Source organism: Apteryx rowi, unplaced genomic scaffold, assembly GCF_003343035.1.
Source record: "Apteryx rowi isolate R43461 unplaced genomic scaffold, aptRow1 scaffold_173, whole genome shotgun sequence".
Taxonomy (NCBI): domain Eukaryota; kingdom Metazoa; phylum Chordata; class Aves; order Apterygiformes; family Apterygidae; genus Apteryx; species Apteryx rowi.
Window position 1 is genome coordinate 1048722 of NW_020448008.1, and position 20478 is coordinate 1069199.

Sequence of the window (20478 nt, forward strand, 5' to 3'; positions counted from 1 at the left end):
TTTGAAATGGGACTACTAAGTCTGAAGCATTAATAAATTTTTCAAAAAGTACAAGAAATGCCTCTGAAATTCCTTGCAGAGGAAGGCTGGAGCATGAAGTAAGGAGCAGGTAGAAGTGGCAGTTCTAACGTGAGCAACATATCTAAGCATGTCTACATTGCCCCAGATACTCCTGTTTTAAAAAAATAAAAATAAAAATAAAAATATCCCAAACTTGCACTAGCTAAGGTAGAGAGCAGCACCATGATGCAATCTGAGAAGTAGAGATAGGCACTTTTAATGCTGTATGCTTAAACACAGCGTTCTCCTTCCTACCTCCTCCAAGCCTCCTTTCCCCCCTCCCTTCCCCGTCAAAATAAAGAGTGAAAGCTCTAGTTCCCTAGTTCTGAGGCTATCTTGGCTCTAAAACCAGGGGAGGAGGAGCAGGTTAGTCTACTGCATGGTATAGGTGGACTTGAAGCTTTTAGAGCTTCTTGATTCAGACATCCTCTTCAGTATTAATGAAACTTTATTAATGGTTTAATACTGTCAATTTCCTGCAGTTTTGATGGAGATGGAATAGTCTAGAAGTCTTATTAGACAATTTTTTTTTCCTAAAGCCAATTTCATTGTTTTATGATCAGCTAAAATAGGATTTTATAATGCAAGATGCTGAGGAACTGAGGTTCCTCAGTTCTAGGTACTGCTACTATGTGCACAGCCTCTACCAAGAGGCAGAGAGACTTCTCAGATCTCTATTTGTGAGGTAGAACCCYAGCTCTTCCCCCACTATGGACCCACGAGCTACCTGCCCTGACATCATAGTTCTAATCGCCTTTCTCATGCATTCTCTCTTAGGAATAGAGAGAGAGAACAATCTTTATCCTCTGTGTTGATTAGAAAATAGATGTCATCTAAATATCAGCTCCCTCTCTCCATAGCTTGTTCAAGGAGAACACGGTGAAGTTATTTTACCAAACTCTGCCTGAAGGTTAAGTTTGAGAGAAGCAGGGAGAAGCAAGCAGGAGACAGCAGGGTGGGAAAAACAGAAAACAGTGTCTTGTGTTTAGTGCAGCAAAATGCTGCACTTGAGGCTATGGAGTCTGATCCTGGAGGCAGAATTGAGGCGGATGGGGAAAGAACAACAGCATGTTGCTCTTGTGTATGAGTGGTAAGCAGATATTTTAGCATTTCTTTCTCTATCAGCCAAATTTAGCCCACTGCATTTTTTTTTTTTATTTTATTTTATTTTTTTTTTAAGTTTGAGCCAAACATTGTTGTCAAGGAACAGCACAAACTGTTTCCGTTGCAAGTCTGGCTGAATTGTGTGGAGTGAGGGTATGAGATAGGCAAAGCTGTGGGGCTTTTGAGAGGTCTTAAATATGCATCTCCTTTGTTCTAGACCTCTTACATGCGTATATGATCACAATCTCCAAAGTTCTAGTCTTTCTTACTTTCAGTAATTTCTGAAGTAAAATACTCTTGTAGAGCTTTGTTTCCTTGAGGTTGCTGAAACACAATATGGAATTCAACTCCAAAAAGTGTTTTGTTTGATAGCTTTGACTGCTATAGGAGCCTAATTAAAACATCTGTAAAGTAGAATGGAAACTGGCTTAATATTACACTACTACTATAAAATATAATTTCAAAATACTTCAGGCAGGGCCCAATAATAGTAACCATGGAAACTGCTTGAAGGTTTAAAGGATGGGACATCTGGAAGGCTTGCTCACTTTTAGACAGGAGAAAATTCTGAATTGCATTTATATTGTGGAAGAGAATTGGTAATGAGGAAAGGGGAAGGAGTTTAGTTTTGGTGCAGAGATAACCCATGTCATAAAATCAAGAAGGGAAAGGGAGGAAAGAGGAGAAAAAGCAGTTAAATGACAAAGGGAGATGACTTTGGGAGAGACAGCTAGAAAGGATTTGGAAGGTGAGATGACTTACATAAGCATTACTGCTATGAGGAAAAGAATCTAAACAGTTAATTTTATAAAATTAAAACTAAATCTGTGAAATGCCCCTGAAGAACTTCTAGCTAAAAATGCTGGACAATATGTTAGGTCTGATTGGTGTATGTGTGTGAGGTGTCTGTGTGTAAACTGATGTTCTCATGGAGAACTCATACATTTTTATAGAAAAAATTGACCTTTCTTAGCCAAAAAAGCTGGGTTTATTTCTTCTGTTGTTTTTTTAATATACTTTTTTTTTTTTTTAAGGAAGTGGAAACTTCCACAGAAAACTTTTCTACTCTACACAAACCTATCAGGAGAGGGGGAGGTGGGTTTTTTGTTTGTTTTTGTTTTGTTTTATTTGTTTAATGCCTGACTGAGTATTTTGAGTTGGCTGAGTACTTTATTGATCTCTTTGACAAAAAGAAACCACGGATGATGGGAGGCAGAGAGGAGACCCTAAAACTCTGTTTCCAAAGTTACAGTTTCCAATAGTAAACTTTCTCCATGTTTTTATTAAAAACTATAAAGCACTATTAAAAGAAGCTCAGTGGCTTTGCCTAAGAGGAGGGGAATGCACTCCCTACACCAACAGGTATGAGAAGATGGGACTATTCATGCTGATGTAGACATTCAGCATTCCTAGTTCCTCTTGAAAAATATTAATTCCACATCTTATTCCTAAATATCAAAGCTAGATGCCATTCATTCTGTAGCCCTTTTATGAAACTTAGATGCAAGTGGCACGTATAGCAATTAATTAACCTAAAAATGGAGAGTTTTTTCAGTTTCCATATATGATGGAAACTGCTTTGGGGTACTGTGTCAGAATTGTGTCAAGTTAATCAAAATCTGCTGCCACCAGTGGAGCATTTTCAGTTCCTCACTTGTCAACGCTAGTGCTTGTAGAGAGAGCTGGTGCAGAGGGCTCATCTGCCTTGCCTCTTCCTCTTCTGTCCCTAGGATTCATTTGGCCAGGTTACTGCTAGAGCCGCATGAGAGGGAACAGGATCTGGGGGCGGAGGAGGAGGCAGCAGAACCTCRCAGCCTGGCTTCCGCCCAGCTGGGGAGCGCATGCCTTGTTAGCTTGTAGTTCTGGGGGCACTTCCCTGGCATTGCTGCCAAATGCAATAGTCCTGCCTGCTTCCCTGGCTCTTTGTGTCTGCCTTTGTATGACTCTTCCCTTGCAGCAATGCAAGCATCTGTGCGATGAGCAGGAAAGGGGAAATGACTGGGATTAAAACTTAACTCTCTTTATTTCTTTGCATGGTTACTTTTTACCTAGATTAGCTCCTTGGTGTGGTTTGCTGCACAAGCACTCGTGGTTAGTAGGAGAAGGAGGTGGCGAAGGTGTCACCATCTGTTCTGGTGGTAGTAAGTTGTCTTTTGCTGACTTAAAGTGATGATGGAACAGCAGGTGAAACTACACAAGCTGACTTGATCTGATCTGTCACCACTGTCACCAAAAAAGGGTTGTCTTTTTCCTGCTCCTGGACAGGTGGTTTTGTGCTTTCCCTTAAACCTGCTCTGRCACTCATTGGACCTTTCAGTGAGCCAGCACAAGTTGCTCACCCGGCAGAAAAACTGCCCACCCTTTTTCCCCCCCACTCTGTTAGTGTGCTGAATTAGCTCATGGAGAGGCACAAGATAAGCAGTGGAAGCAAGTGACTGTGGATAGGGGACAAGAGGAAGGAGATGAAACAAGCTGACAGAACAGCACAGCTGCTTTATATAATGTTATTCTACAGTGTTAGTTATGTTGGGTTTCCATGTAGCTGAAATCTAGATTCATCAGGAGTTAAGAAGCGTTTGCATAGCTGCTCARAAAAACCCCCAGTAAAATGTGTTAAGAATTTTTGGTGTCCAACTTGAAGTTCTTACTAATTAGCTTTGAAGATGTGACTTCTGATTCTTTTGTGGCACCCTGGCTTTGACAGTTTGGTTCAAAGTGTGTTGAGGGGAGAGCAGTCTGTTTCTAGTGCATTAAATCATTATGGGGAGTCTTCTGTTTTGTTTYTTATTTTTCTTTAACTCTGGCTTAGTTCAAACAAACAAACAAAAAAACTATTGTTCCTATCTCATGTAACAATGCGTGCCTCAACCTGTGAGGAATGTGGCTTTCCATACATGCGGACTGACTCACTTTTCACAAATGCTGAGACAGAGAGCTACATCTGAAAGTATGATATGTTAAACCTGTGAATAAATTTCCTTCTAGAATCTCCAGCTTCTGTGCTGGCATTCCTGTCTGGTCCAGAGGATGCACAAAAGTCACAGCTCTTAACAGGAGATTTGAGGGAGATTGCTCGAAACCTATTAACAAAACCTGGCTCCCATACTGCTTAAGGAGGTTTCAGCAACCTCTGAACAAAAAAGGAATAAAATATCTTCCTTCTGTGTCTACCTTGCCATGCACATACTCATTTAAAGTACAGGGACTGAATAAGTCTCTGAAGAGCCCAGAAATTCCATATAGTGCCAGCTGAATTTCAGGTATGCTTTGATTTTCTTCAGGCTCCTGGATGAGACAAATTCCATGTTCCGTTWTTGTTTTAAAAGAGAGTATGGAAACAAATAGCCCTTTGTCTTCTATGTGTCAATAAGAACTGATTAAAAAAATACTCTATCTCTGATCATACAACCTTATAGGGGGCAAGGAAACTAGCTATTTCAACCATGTAAGAGTTTTAGGTAATAAGCGTCATGTGTTGGCATAATTGTCTTGCCTGCTTGGCAATATTTGTAGATGAAGCAAGTCTGAGATTAGCTAAGTGTCTTATTTTAGCATTTCTTGCAATAACTTGTTAGTAAAACGGCCTTTTAAGACAGCTGGAACTGATTGTAGAGTCCAAACATCCTCTGATGCCCTGTAGAGATGAAAATAGAAGCAGGAGTGAGATAATGGTCTAAGTATCTACAATTGGAGAAAGTGCCATCCCACGCCTGGGGGGCAGGAGGGAAGGTTGGCTTGGCTGGATTAGGGCACTAGTTGAACAAAAAGAACTGAGTGCTGGTAGGGCCAGTCTAAATGCAGACATCCCAGAACTTCAAGAAATACAAGAAAAGCCCTTTTGAGGCTTAAGATTACTGTGAGACTTTGCTCCCATGCAGGAAATATATTCGTTGTTTATAAAACCACTCCCATAGAGACAGGAAAATTAACTTCAGTCTTCTGAAGATTTTATAGTTGTAGCATTTTGATAGTTGGTCATCCAACCTTTGAATCAAGTTTGTTCAGGAATCAATTGCTGCTTTGAAAAAAACCTAAACAGGATTAGAATTTACYGGGTCTTGTTTGTTTGAAATTGCTCAGTAAAGGTAAAGAGAGAATTCTGTCTTTAACTCAGTTCACATGGGTGGCCCATCTCACTTGTTCCCTCTTTCTTTTCCCAGTTCACTGCTCCGCTATGGTGGAAATCTGTCCCTTCAGAGTGCCATGAGTGTCCGGTTCAACAGCAATGGAACGCAGCTTTTGGCGCTGCGTCGCCGCCTCCCRCCAGTCCTCTATGACATCCACTGCCGACTGCCTGTCTTCCAGTTTGACAACCAAGGGTACTTTAACTCATGTACCATGAAGAGCTGCTGTTTTGCAGGCGATCGTGATCAGGTAATAAGCAAGTGATGCTGTCCCGAGACACCTCTATAACTATCTTCCCCCCCCCCCCCCCCCCCCGATTCAGGAGATAAAACAGGTGGCAGGGCTTGTGTAGTTCTACCTCAGTTTTACTGCAGAACTATTTTGCAACATAGACTTTGAAAGAAGAAAAATATCTACTAAAGCCCACAAAAAATTTTACCTCTTCATGAATGTGGTCTAATACTTTGAAGTTGATATTCACAAGAAAAGTGTTTGCAGAGGCTTTTTAAGCCCTTTTACTATGATAGTAGATCCATGAATTAGACAATATTATCCAGGTATGATAAGGAAACGTCTTCCTTTCATTTCCATATTGCTTTTAAAAGCAATAGAGGCAATCCCACACAACCTAAATATTGTGGATTTCTAAAGTTCTTGTTTCAAATTTTAATTTTTCTTCATTAATGATAAACTACTGGATCAGATAAGTCTTTATGGTTGAGTGTCCTGTCAGTGAGGATGGCCAGTRGTTAGGGAGGAGTAGTTTGCTGCTCCACTGTGGTAGGTCTCAGTCCCTACTGCCAATCACAAAGAAATGGGCCACTCATAAAGTGACTAACAGCAGTTTGCATGTTTCTAGAGCTGAACATTGTCTTTAGACAGCTGTATTTAATAACTCCTAAGGATGTTTAAGGACAAAAAAATGTATTTTCAAGCTACAACACTATAAGACTAACTAAGACCTGAAAATTTCTCTGCTGTCATCAATAAGGGTTCTGCAATAAGAATTTGTTCATTAATTCTATTGCTGCTGCAGGAGGCAGAGTTGAGCTTCTTTCAGATTATAAGGAAATACATTTGCGTCACTGAACTGAGCAATGTGACTAATGGGCATGGGGGGAGGTAGGTGTGCTTCGTGTTGCTTTAGAGTTTTACATAGTTTTTGGCAGAAAGAAAGTATAATACTGAAACAATCCTAAAAAAAAATCAGGGGAATTTACAATGGGAAACACCTCTATTGTTTAGGGGAAAAAGTTGCTGCTGATCTGAAATGCGTTGTGTAGTCAGCCTAAAGACGACACTGTTTTTTCTCCTCTGGAGTTAAAAGTAGACTTATGTGCACTCTGACAGTAGTTTAGCTTCTCATCTGATATGTAAGATCTAGAAAAAAAGCCTTAGTGTCTGTTGTTCCACTTTTCAAAGCATTTTCTGATGGGTCAAGTGGTATTTTAATGGGAAGAATATGGTCATTCTGCATCAGGTTGATGCTGTGCTTCAGAAGAATGCCTTTTTTTCCTAAACCTGATAGTCTTTCACCTTGATGGACTTTTTGATCAGCTAAGAAGTAGCACATAATGCTCCTAACCAGTTGGAAATTAGAGCAAAAGGAGCTCTATTCCCTTATGAATGCTATAAGAAGCTAAGAGGGAAGATGTGGTTTAATATGGAATATCAGGGAGATACAGATGCTGACATATAGGTACATGCTTATACTTGTAAAGCCAGTTTTCCAACTGGAAGGAAAAAAAAAAGGATGAAGTCACAGGAACTGCAAAAGTGTAGTCTAACTGTGCATGTCCCAAATTGTCTGGTAATGCCAAACTCAGCTGACTTAGATTGCCAACAGTACGGATAGCCCTTAGGGACTGTCTTTTGCAGAGAGCCCAATTCTAGTTGCAGGCAGATCTAGAAAAGAAGGTTAGAATTGGAACCTATTGCAAGATGCGCAAGATGAGTGAGAAACTTGCAGAATGTTTTTTGAGATTTAACCCTGTTACAAAACTAGTGTGTCTCTYTTTTTTGGTAAGTTTGTGAATATAAAATAATGTATCTCTTTCCAAAATCAGAATTCACCTACAAAAAGCACAAAAATGGGTTCCAACTTTTGCTCCTTTTGCAGGGAGCATTTGAAGAGATTTAGGCATTATAAAGTTGTGTTCAAATTGCGAGTGTCATTTGTGGTAGGAAGACTTCTTCAGAAATTTTATCTTGTTGCAGCTCTGACTTTATCCTTCTTTAGTTTTTCTTTTCATGTGTGTTAAACTGATGATTCAATCTTTTCTCTCTTTTAAGCTATCTTAAATACGTAGTTGTTAATGCTTCATACAGGGCCTAGTAATTTTTTTTTTAAATTACAGCCAGTATTCAAAAAGTATTGTGTTGTCTGCACATTTAGTTCATCTGATAAAGTTGCATTTAGATTCTGTGTTTTAACCCTAACAAGAARAGACATATCCCTAACTCATCAGTGCTTAGAGTGCAGTTGCATTGAAAAAAAGTGAACTGCTGAAAGAAAGAGGCCTTTCTTGTCCAGCAGAGGCATRCAAGATGCAAGATATTTCGTTGAGCTGATTCAACTTCCTAAGCTGGAAACTTCTTTTTCAGGGTTAATGACTTAAATTGACTCTCAGAGGTGTCTGGCAAGTGTTTGAATGTCATGCGAGAAAGGAATCGGAGGGTGGGTGAGAAATTTCCTTTCAGAGCTGTGAGGTTCAGCTGCTCACAGAACTACAGCCTTTGTTAATCTTTCCCTGAAGTTTGGACATGGAAAGCAGTTTACTCATGGAAGGTTTTCCTGTGAATCATGACCATCAAGGTTTAAAAACCCTCAACTTTTAGTCTAAAGTACTCAGTATCTGCCTCCAGAATTTCACTGTAACACAGTGATGAAAATCTACAGAGAAGGTAGATAACCTCATGTTCAAAATAGAGCTTTCAGATTGTAGTGTGACAAAAATGAACATAACCCTAACAGCAAGCACACAACTTACAAGTTCTCTTAGAGTTATCCCTTACACTTTAAGAGATTCAGTACTGAAGTTCTCATAATGGTCAGGTGTGTTATTTTGCTGTGACAAGTGGGGTGTGTGTGTGTGTGTGTGTGTTCAGCTTTAAGTTCAACTAATATAATTTCTTTGCACAAGTTAAACACAGACTACTAGTTGGGGGGGGGAATTTGGTTGGTTTGCATGTTTAATGGTATTTAGTCCTTCTRTACTAGTCTCTTAGTATTCTCTCTTTAGTCGCCAATAGATTCTGACAGCTACTCAAGAGAAGCTGGATCCAGAACCCCTGACTTCCGTCACTTAAGAGTGGAGCCTGCTAGAAGTGATCTGCATACCAGCTAGTTGCATTAAAGCACTCRCATTGCAAGTAGATTGAAACCTCCTAACAAAGAATTCAATACCATTAATGCTTCAGGGAACAAAAGCTGTAGTTTCATCTGTTAATCTTGGTGACATTTTTAATTTTAAGATAATATGAAGTAAAGTGGTTAGACTGGTTCAAGTTCTTGCAGCTATTTAGGGTTTGTGRATTGTGGCAAGAGCTAAGTGACAGGGATGTTTGAGGATGAAGAGCTTTGCTTCTATGTGTACTTGCACACAGACAGTTGTTTTTCTTCAGCAGCATTACCACCCTTGTCCTTGTGAACTTGATTTGAAAATCAGCAAACAATATATGCAAACACTTTTCCTAGAAATGCCACAGTGAGATTTTCCTTGTTTCTTATAGCTACCAAAGCCTGACAGATGATGTTTAGTTGGGTGCTTCATTTGTGCCCATTTATAATTGCCTTTATTTGCTCCTCTCAGAATTCTGCCTTTGTCTTTGTCATGGAGGTAATGATCTCATTCACTTGCCACCTCTTTTTCCCTTCTTTGTACGGGAGTTTTGATGTTGGCAGATGAATGAGCTCAGAACTGTAAGCCATTTGCATTGTCCTGGAGCCTGCTTGACTCATGCAGCTGTAGAAGGGAGGAAGGATAAGACAGGCTAGATGGGTCAAGCATGACCTCCAGCCACCCACTCCGCCAGTTTGCTGTAGAGGTTTCTGTGAGAGCATAATCTATTCATCTTTTTGATACAGTCATCCAGGCTGTGATTCTCAAAGGCAATTTATTTATGCACCTAACTCTCATTGACTTTTACCCTGGTGTGCACATTTATTTGTTTATATACAAACTATAAAATGTGTGAGAATTTCAAGTTGCATGAGGATACAGGTGGAGTTTCTGTTCTTCTCATTCTCATTAGAATTTGGGAAATGTTGTTTCAAAGACTAGGGTTTTTTAGTTGCTGGTTGACTGTACAGACTAGTATGGAAAATATCTTCTTGGGCCTGAGGGCAGGGGGACTATTAAAGGACTTTAGTTGCCTAAATTCCTTTTTAAGTGTGTGAGCCTCAGGGATCATGGCAATGGGCAGCAGAAAGAAAGAAAAAAAAAATCCCCCCAAATTAAAATAGAGCAAAAGCTTTCTTGCTCAAGAATTCTTGTCTGTGTCACAACGGTGAGCGCTATCAGCTTGTTCTCTTTTTTTACTGTGTAGATAAATTGAAGCTCTAATGCTTGTTAGTTGTAAAATTGACTGGTTATTGCCCGCTTTAAAAAAAAGCGGGGGTGGGGAGAAGTAACTTGTACCCTGTGAATCAAACAAGTGTCTTGACTCTGGCATGCCCTCAGACATTACATCACCACTCAGCCTTTTCTGTTGACATTACAGTGCTATAGGAGAGTTTCAGGAATGCACTACTCACGGTACTGCAGGCTGCTCCAACTCCCTATAAAGTTACAGCCTTCATTATGTTGAAGTCTATGTGCGCCATAGTCCTGGTTAGGGACAACACAGTTTTTTAGCAGGACAGAATTACTATATAAATGTAACCAGACCAGGATTAGTTGTACAGCTGCCAGAGGTCTTATATGGTTGTGCACTGCTTTCATACAGAAATACAACCCTTTTTTGTTCTCCTTTTTGTCATCTAATTTAAGGGCCATTTGTCTCAGGAAATGGTACTTATCAATGTCTAGCTTTAAAAACTAAAAAGAAAGGGAAGTCTTCCTTTCTAAGGAGTACATTGCATGTTTCCTATGCACAGAAGACTTCTTAATGAATAGTAGTTTACTGCAGTCAGTATTTATTAAAATGATACAAGGGCTCGCTGTGCAAATATTTTTGTCATGCTTGGCTAAAAAAAAAAATTAGTGTCTTGCTATGTCTTAAATTGGGTTCTTCCAGGACTTATTGATGAGGTTGGTTTTTTGTTTTTTACTTTCTCTAAAAGACAGTTTAAATCCCAACTATGGGCGTAACCGTATATAAAATACATAAGTGAGTACTTTATCGGGCTATAAAATTAGTAGGTTTAGGTGGCTTCCCCCCCCCCCCCCCCCCCCGTGACTTTTGGTAATTGGCATTGGGAAGGTCATACTGAAAATGACTCTTCAGAGTCTGGGTATTGCCAGAAGAGGCTGGGAGCTTCCTTTAACCCTTCTGATCTTGTTCACCTCTTTCCCTGTTCCCCAGGGCATCCTGCCAGCCCTGTTTCCTGTCTCCCTTCTCTTCTGAATTCCTGTAAACCCTTGGTAGAGGGTTTTAGACCTTTGGCTAGTAACATGTTAACCCAAAAGGTTCCATACTGAAGTTAAATTCTGTGGAATGGAGCCCTGGACTTTCTGAGGTTTGCAGGCTTTGCATTCCTTGTACACACATCACAGCAGATCCACAGTTTAGTAGCATCTCTTGCTGGGCTGGGGAGAGGGAAAGGAAGGAAGGGTGAGCAGCAGTGCACTGTTAAAAATGACAAGGACCAGCAGTGAGTGCTGCACTGACAATACTTCTTCTTGAGTTGTTAAAACTAGGCCTTTTCTAGATAGTGAAAAGAAGGCTATGAAGTCTGGATGTCCTTAACCAAAAAAATATTTTATTTAGTGCACATTTGAAAAAGTAGCAAATGGCTGAAGAAAGCCGAAGAAAACAATTAGGGTGCATGCAGTTTCAGCCATGTACAGAAGAGTCCATTTCATACACTTGGAGAAACTCATTGCTTTCTTTGGAACGTAACAGAAATATTTTTCCCTGCCACAGAAATCCACAATAATGGTTTCTAAGTTACTTTTGTTCATGATTAAAAATAACTGTTATGGTCTTTCTGCATAGCAAAAAGGCAGCTGTAAAAATGTTGGTGGATTGTTTCTGATGATGCTTCTATAAGCATTTAAAATTGCCCCGCACGTAGTTGGTTGCTCATAAGATTAGGGCTTTAGGGAGCGGGAATAAAAATGTTTGGCTTTTGAATGTTAAGCACTAGAAGCAATCTGTGTTTTCCGGTCTGTTAGGTCATAGTTTTTCTTTTTCTGGTCACTGTAGTTCATGAGTTAGGCATGCTTCTTGCTGAGGAACAATGTTACTGTTGGAAAAAGCCTTTGGGGATACCTGCTTGATTCTCAGGCCAAGAGGGAAATCTTTTAAGTTCCGTTTCTGCTACGATTTGAACCCTCTTGAAAAACAAAATGTTCTGGCTAGTATGAAAAAAAGCAACTGTCCTCAAAGTAAATGTGTTTCTTAATACCACAGTGCTACCACAGAGCCCTAGTTATAGATTAGTCTTTCATTTAGTCTTTCATTGTGTTAGATAACTGCACAAAAGATGTGGATCAAGCCCCCGGATTACTCAAAAAGCAGAAAATGAGAGAACATACAGGTATCATTTCTGGTTGGTAGATGGGAGCATACCTACCAAGGTGGGAGCATATCTATCCAAGAAGATCAGCAGATGAGCATTAGAGCAGGTTAACAGCCTTTCCAAACTGGTTGCAGCAGCAACTTTATACTGAGAGCCTAGATTCATCAGCATGCAAATAACCAGGGAGAAAGATCAGGCCTTGCAAAGAGATGGAAATGCTTGGCCTATTGGCTGTTGTTGATTTCTTGATCCCTTAAAGAAAGGGATGGACGACATGACTACTCTGTAGGAGGGGTTTTTTTTCCTCCGGAATGGCCCATTCCAAACAAACTGTGTTATCTTGCTGATTTTCATTTGTTTGTTTCTTGTTGCTTTTTGAATGGGAAAAGGCCTTTTCTTCTACAATGGATTTGTCCTTATTCTTGTTTCTGCTCTCATCAGTGGGTACTCTAACAATAAAAAGATGGTTTRAAAACAAATCTGTGGGTATTTTACCTGCAGGAAAATGCAGACGTAACACTGAATTCCTGATCAAATTGTAGGTATCAGTCATGTATTAAAAAAAAAAAAAAATAGTGGGAGAGTCTCACTTATAAAAAAGGTGAGTAGAGCAGTCTTGGCATCACAGAAGGCCCAGAAGCAGCTGTAAAATTTTTTGTTTGTTCTCTTCTTTCAAACACTTTTCAGGCAAAATGTGTGGTGTGTAGTGAGATGTGCACTTATGGTTGAGACATTTTTATGCGTGTGTATATATGTATATGTACACACACAAATACATATGTATTTATGAGATGACCTTTCTTACTCCTTGCTTTTATTTATTTAAAGTCTGTTTTCTTATCCCCTTGAACCAGTCAGGTAGTTCCAAGAGCAGTAGAGCATTGGGATTTTTTGTTTCAAGGATGAGTTCCCATCTGGGTTTCCTGACGCTTAGTAAGGAGTGTGGTTATGGTATTTCTCAGCAGTTGTTGACAGGGTGTCTCCTTCTCTTCTCTGTGTGGCTGCCTGTTTGTAAAAACACTCCTAGGAACCTAATAATTCTGGAACCCTCAGGTCCTCTATGAAATTTGAAGTTGGCCATTAGGCTTAAAAGCTCTTAGAGACTTAGAGATGCCACAACTAACAAAATAGCATAAACTCTATTTCCTTAGGAAATTTTCCTTTGGGGAAAATACGCAGTTCTGTGTTCTTCATGTGAATGGATTCCTTCTCCAGAATAATGATCACTATGAATTTTAATATGTGTTGGACCGATAATTAATGTTTTTCAGACTTCAGTGATGCTTCAGACCAAACTGACTTCTCCTGTGCATGTCCTATCACAGAGAAGAAGTGCAGTTAGGACTTCTGCCTAGCACACTACAACCATCCAGGTGCTCGTTTGTTGTCTTAGGAGAACAAGCAAAAGCCTACACCCAGCCCATGAGCTATGTTGTGTTACAGGCAATATATGGAGGATGTACATCCTGCCTCTTACAGAAGCTGTGTAAAGCACCAGCAGAATCATTGTGATATTGGGTGTTTCTGTGCTTTTTTTCTCCGGCGTGTGGATATTGGATTACTTCAAGAAGCTAAGGGGCATCTCTTTGAAAGCATGAGAAAAATCCTGTCTAGCCTGATCTTTCCTGCCCCGAGCTTCCTTTGCCCATCTAAGGAATGGACAGACATGCTTGAGTGAGTGGGAATCGAGATTTAAGTATAGTCTCTTTCAGAGCTGACTTGTTAGTAAAGCTGTAGTCAGCAGCATGGAATTTGATAGTCTAACTTCTTACTGTCTTTAGGATGAGTACCCCTAATTTAGGCATCTGTAGACATGTTCATGGCTTCTTCATTTTGGCATTTTCCCGTTGGTAACTTAGCAGTAGTGACTTTTTACATGGTTATCGTTCTGTACCCATGGTCTTTTTCATCCCTACGTAATCATATGGTGATGGTGTGTTTTACTTTGTGTTTTTTAAGACAAGTTCTTCTACACTGTTCTTATCCTCCTCTACATTAGTAGGGCTATTCTAAAGACTGGCCAATATGTTTGGAAAAGATGGTCTATGCCATCTGGTTCCTTGTCTAGGGCCACAGATGTAAAGATATCTCTGATCCAGGTCATAAATAACTTCTACCCATAGAGAAAAAGGAAATGTATATGTTGTAAAATATAGAATAAGGTTTGACTTGGATTTWATTTTATTTAAATACTCCATATTCAGTAGCACCTGAGGAAATGTAGCCAGTGGGATTCTGAAAGCTTTCAAGCTGGTAATGGTAAGAAGAAAAATAAATTTCCAAGAGYGGTAGTATTGCAATATGCAATGCTAATGCTACTGTTAGAAGACTGTAGCAGCAACAGATTAGATCTCCRCTTATTTATATCAACTGCTCTAATTTCCTTGGGGAGACGGAAAATAAGAAGAGTTCCAATGGAATGAGTGGGGAGTGCTAGTCTGAAGTAATTCTGCCAGATTCCTGACAATTCTAGGCATTTTACGCGTACTTGAAGCTCAGACTGAATCTGTGCTTTCTCCAGCAGCAGACTCCAGCCACGCCTGAGAGTTTTCTTCCTTCTAAGGCAAACTTCTGAATCAGCAGCTTGTAGTCATCTGGAAGCCTTTTCCTGTCACTGTTGCTAACAGCTAGTTGTAGAGGCTGATTCTTCCCTTCTAAAAATATATGTATTAATTACTAGCAACTGCTTTTCTGTCTAATTTCATGTTCTTGTGAATATTCTGAATGTTGATTTCTGAGGTCCTGATCAGATACAGCAGCAAAAATGCAGACAATGAAACAGATGTTTTTGATATTGGTCTCTCCTCCCAGACGTTTGAGCATCTGAACTCTTCACTCAGTGTCTGGTCTGATTCAGAATTCACCACTGCACTTGTTCACTAGGCTATGTTCTGTTTAGGGTTTGCCTTTTGGGAGTGGGGGCAGGTGGGGAGAGAGCACATGCTGTCTTAGCCATTTACTTTTCTTTGTGTAGCCACATGTGTTTGCCTCTCACTTGCCCCCATGATTATCTGGTTAGTACCCACTAACTGGGTTGGTAGAAGGTGCTCTGCTAGGAATTAGTTTTTGYACATCCGCTCAAGACCAAAGATTCTTGGCCACAATTGAAGTGGAAACTAAGCATATGCAACACAGCAGCCTTCCATCTACCCCCCTCCCTTTTCTTCCCTTTCTGTTCCCTCCCTTTTTAAAAGCTTACTCTGTTCCTTCAGGATTTCAGCCTTGATAGCTAAGGCTTGGTGCACTTCATAGCAATTGTTCCTTTGAATTCATTAGAAGTATGGACTGACTTTTGCATTTTCTTTACCCTTATCCTCCAGCTCTCAACTAGTTTGGAAGGCTATTGGCTTATTGTCATATTAATAATGAATATATTAAAAAAACAAAACAAAACTTTTTTTTACAAAATGATCGTGTAAATGTCCTGCTAAGGTCAGTCCAGCTGTGCTCTCCATTAGCCTTGGTTCCCATCATCTTGTGCAGATAGTGCTAATTGGAATTTTGTTTATTTCTCAAATGTCAAGGAAGACAAGAGTTGCTGGCTGCAGCAGCTTGGTTGTCCACTCGTGAAGCTTCAACTGGTACGTTATTCTTTAAGTAGCCGCATTCATGAATTTGTGCTTTTGGCTGTCTCTTGATCTCCAGCCAAAAAGCTACACTCTACTGTTCAGACTCCTATCAACTGATCTTACAGAATAGGACAAAAAGAATGCATTTGGGGATTTAATTCTATATTGTGAGAACAGCAGGAGAACAGTTAGCCCAGAGATAGCCTACCAGGTCAGGGGAGTGAAAAACAATGCTGGCTGCTATAATGGGTGCAGCAGAATGGCAGAGATACCAAATAGTGGGATATTCTGTGGAATGTGGTATATTTTTAATAATCACTGGTGGAACTAACTATTGAAATATCAATTTGAATTTACATAATCTCACGATTCATAGCCCATTGTTTATAACATCAGGCTTGTGTAGGTAACTTCCTCAGTTAATGCTTTTGGCATTTTTGATGGCAGTCTCAGTTGCAAGATTAGACCCATAACTTCCTCTTCAGAATGACAGCTGAGATCCTGAGCTGAGCTTTGTTCTGTGACTAGACATAAATTGCAAAGCAAACACTTTATTCATTCTTACTCGTTGCCTCTTAACTCACTCCAGAACGCTATGACCAAATTTATTTGGTTGGTGCAAATGTCATTGTAGGCAAGAGGAGGGTAACAAGGGACTTTTTCAGTGCTTTTAAGTAGGTAGGTGCTACTTTAAGTTACTCTTCCAATTTCTTGCCATCAAGCTGCTTTAAATAGACTCCCAAAATTGCAGGCAGCTGACTTTATGCAACCCCATGTGCTGAACCACTGCTTATGCCTCTGCATATGTGGCCTAAGTTTGTTTTCCCATTACAGTTTTCATGAAGCCATGTGATGTACTGTAAAGGTTTCAGGTGTTTTTTTTGTGACCCTTTCTCTCCCTGTGCGCCTCCCCCCCCAAAAGCACTCCACCAAGCCAATTCTTTCATTTCTCTCTCTCTTTTTTTTTTTTTTTTTTTTTTTTTTTTTTTTTAAACTTTGGTAATCATAGAAAAAATTCAGACCTCTCGAGGTTGTTTGTCCTGACTTCCTGCTCAGAGCAGCGCATCTTCAAAATCAGATCAGGTTGCTCAGGGAATTGTCCAGTTAAACTTCGGGTTTTCAAGGGTGAAGATGTCTTGCCATCTCTGGGCACCCATTGTAGTGCTTGTTACATTCACCATGAACGTTTTGTTCCTTTATGCTCAGCTGGAATTTCCCTTCCTCGGACTTGTGACTGTCACTTCTTGACCATTCACTGCACGCCTCTGAGGAGAGTCTGTCTCTGACATCTCTGTATTCCTTTAGGCAGTGGAAGGCTACAAATAGGGTCCTCTCTGCCCCTTTGCTTTCTCTTCTCCAGGCTAAATAAAGCCAGTTCCCTTAGCCTTTCCTCCCAGGTCATGTGCTTCAGCCTTAGGGGTCCTCCTCCAGGCTCTGTCCACTTTATCAGTGTTTCTATCTTGTTGGAGTGCCCCAAACTTAACCACGTACTCCAGGTGTGGCCGCACAAGTGCCAGGTAGAGGGGAATAATCACTTGCCTTGACCTTCTGCTTACGTTCTTGCCAATGCTGTCCAATTGTGGTTAGTCTGCATTGCTGCGGGGGCACACTGATTTTTGCTTTCTCCAAAGACTGAGTATACTCTAATCAGTAGCCTTTGCAGGTAGTACGTTCCTGTTCAGTGTGCGGTGATATGCCAGACTTCCCAGACAACTGACTACAGAGTCTTGTAGGATGTACAGTGTGTTCRTGTAAAAGTTGGTTTTGTAGCAATCTGAAGACTCTCACAGACACTTAGTTCCCTGCACGGATGTAATATGTTTTTTCCCCTGTGGGTGTATATGTAGATCTGGTGCAAGATACCTCAAACCTGTCAYTTCTGCACCTATCATTGGTAGATTTGCTTGATTTATTATGTCAAGCGGTAAATTACTCTGTTATCAAGGGGTTGTTAGAACTTGTTTGTTTTAAAAAGTGAATTATGGTCATAAATTCAAGATGCTGAGCTTTTTAGCTGTTTTAGAAGTCTTCAGTTTTCCCATATGTCTTAGACAAACCAGTTTCTGCTTCAACTACAGGCTTTGGTAATAAATGCCAATAATTGGCAACATTTTTATAACTTTAAAGAAGACATTTTTTCCAAGTAACATTTTCTTGTATAACAAAACATGTTAGAGCTGCTTTCTTTCTGGTTGCTGGGAGGCTGCCTATATGAGCCCTWATCTGTGAAGATTTGGCACAGACATTGAGCCTGCTGTGGGCTAACATTATAAGTAGTCAAATGAAAGGAAAGCACGTATTCCTGGCACCAACAGGTCACTTTAGCAGAGGTAAGCTGCCTAAGTGCAAACATGTTAGTTTGCAGAAATTGTTTTCTGACATGGAAAGGAAGGGTCTATGAATGATGCACAACTAGTGTGCGCAACTTTTTAAAGGAACTGGTGTTTGATCAGTGCTTATTACCTGTCAGTAAATAAGCAGAATTGAATTAATAAATGCTTACTCACATCCTACATCCATAAAAATGAGATCTACACAGAGAAAAGAATGGGCGGATTGTGATAGTAAGGGACCAGGGAAGGGATTTTAGGAGCTGGTTATTGCATTTTTGTGGCTGGAAGCATGCAAACCATGTAAGAATGTAATTAGCATTGTGAACAGGCTATATGCAAACTTATAGCAGCTTTCTCCATGTTAGTATATGTTTTGTTTGTTTGTTTTCTCAGTCCTGTGTTATTCCAGGACTTGTCTCTTCACTGCTTGATTTTACTTTGCCTGATGAGTTAAAGTATCTCTGGATAAGGAAAGAAACTTGTTAAATTTGAGCCAAACAAAACAGAATTTGTCTCCTTTCAAAGGTTAAAAAGGGGACATACTCCATTTCTTTTTTTACTCCCTTCCCTCTACCCTAATAAGAAAAAAAACCAAAATACTCTTTGACTACATTGATTGGGCAAAAGCATTAAGTCAGTTGAGGACTGTAGATTTACTGTTTACACCAGTACAACTGGAACTGGACTCTGCCCTTGGTTCCACTACATGTCATCTCATCTCTAATTTGAGCAAGAAAGCAATGACGTGGAGTATAATTTGATGGAGAAGAGAGACTTGGAGACAAGACACAGTTTGTGTCCTCTTGTAACTGAACAGTGTAAACTTTTTACCTTGTCAAATGTCACCTGTCATTCCAGTGCATGTCTGCAATATATTAAGTAGGGCTACTTCAAATTGTGTATTGCCTAAACTGTTGTACAACAAAGAGCTTGTTTATCCTTCATACACTGTTGGAAAAGGGCAGCTCTCCATCTTTCCAGAGTAACCATAAACAGGAATAAAATGAACAGTGCGATAAACTGGTGTTTGGAACAGTTTCTGAGACTTGCTGGCAGAGCATGTTTAGCTATGGTTTTGTTCAAGATTATCCTTTAAGAGTGACTGACTTTTAATGGTCTTCAGTAGACTGTTGTGGGCTGAAGATGATGTACTTATGTGTAAGGGATGTGCCAGCTCCCTAATTAGTTATGTGTTTTAAGAAGTTTCCCTTGGTAGTTCAGAAGGAGATAAAAAGGCCAAGGGACTTTGATATTCAAAAAAGACCAGAGTTCCTGGTGGCTAGATCTGAGAGTTCGATCTGGACTCATATGCATTAAAGCCAGCTATAACCTGTAGCCTTATTTAGCAAACAAAGCATATACTCTAGGCAGTAGACGTTAGCTACGTGAAGCATACTTCTGAACTCTGGTCATCTTACATGCATGCAACGTRTTTTTGCTGGTACCTTGTCCTTATTTAAGGATAAGTTGATCAGTGAAGTGCACAGAACGAGTTGAATTATCTTGGTTTTCTTTTTTTCTTTGGAGGAATTAGATCAACAATAAAACAACATAATTCACAACATAATTGTGGTAACCTGGTTTTATTTTTATTTCTAACAGTACATCCTTTCAGGCTCTGATGACTTCAATTTGTATATGTGGAGAATTCCTCCAGATCCAGAAGCAGGTAAGTTTGTTTTTTCAATTTCAACTTTGAAAAATACTAGTTTGTGTGTAGTTTTTAAAGAAATTGCTGTGCTCACTCAGTGTTCTGATGAAAGCAGGATGGGGAGGGTTCACAAATGCCTAATCCAGTCTCTGGATAGCAATGAAGAATGCCTTTTAAATTTTTCATTGTCGTGACTTTTTCTTCTCATATAATGATCATTTAAAACTTCTAGATGAGCTGATAGAGTTGTGGCTGGAGGCTGGACTTGTCTTCCCTTCCTACTCTCTATGAGTTCTGCTGCTTCTAGACTGATCTGAGCTCACTGAAGAACTTRGGATCTATTGCCAAGAAATTTCATTCTATGATGAAGGTTGCAGCAGAAATTATTGCTGGATTCCCATGCTGTTCCTTGCCACTTCAGTGTAAAGGCTTGCTTTTTACAGTACAGCCCTCTTCCTTTCCTTCTGTCCCCAAACCCTCCCAGACAAAGCTGCACTCTTGCACTTCCTGAGCACTATCAGCTGGTGGAARGGACAACTTTTGACTCTCTTCTCACCCTTTCTCGTGCTGGAGCCAAGAAGCTATGCAAGTCACACTAGCTCAGCTTTGTGTGGAAGCTTAGGAGAAGGGGATTAGAGTAAAGAAAAGCAGCAGTGTGGTTTATAAGAGTAGAGTTGCAGTTGCCACAATTGGTCAGTGCCTGAATCGGTATTCTCTAATACTGCATAGGATTTGGCAATACTGCAACATTTACTGCTATCTCCAGGCCCTGTAGCTTCAGCGTGTCTCTTCTGTTGAAATAAATCACTGTGTGCTGAATCTTCATTGAAAGACTTAAGATTTTTATGAAAATCTACTACTGTTTTGATTAGTAATGATTCTCGTAGATTAAACTGTACGTTTTAGTGGTATTAAATACAATTGAGTGATCTTCAGTGGTCTCAGGTGCTC

At 40.0% G+C, this 20478-nt stretch overlaps 1 protein-coding gene across 5 annotated transcripts in view; it reads left to right on the forward strand.

Annotated features, from left to right (window-relative positions):
• The window catches only part of DCAF5 (DDB1 and CUL4 associated factor 5), a 77901-nt gene that overhangs the window by 37369 nt on the left and 20054 nt on the right, over positions 1–20478 (forward strand). For all 5 annotated transcript variants that reach the window (XM_026060927.1, XM_026060929.1, XM_026060930.1 and 2 more), the window contains 2 exons: positions 5325–5538; positions 19479–19545. In XM_026060927.1, coding sequence (XP_025916712.1) covers positions 5325–5538; positions 19479–19545 — 281 coding nt within the window. The remainder of the gene's footprint in view (positions 1–5324; positions 5539–19478; positions 19546–20478) is intronic.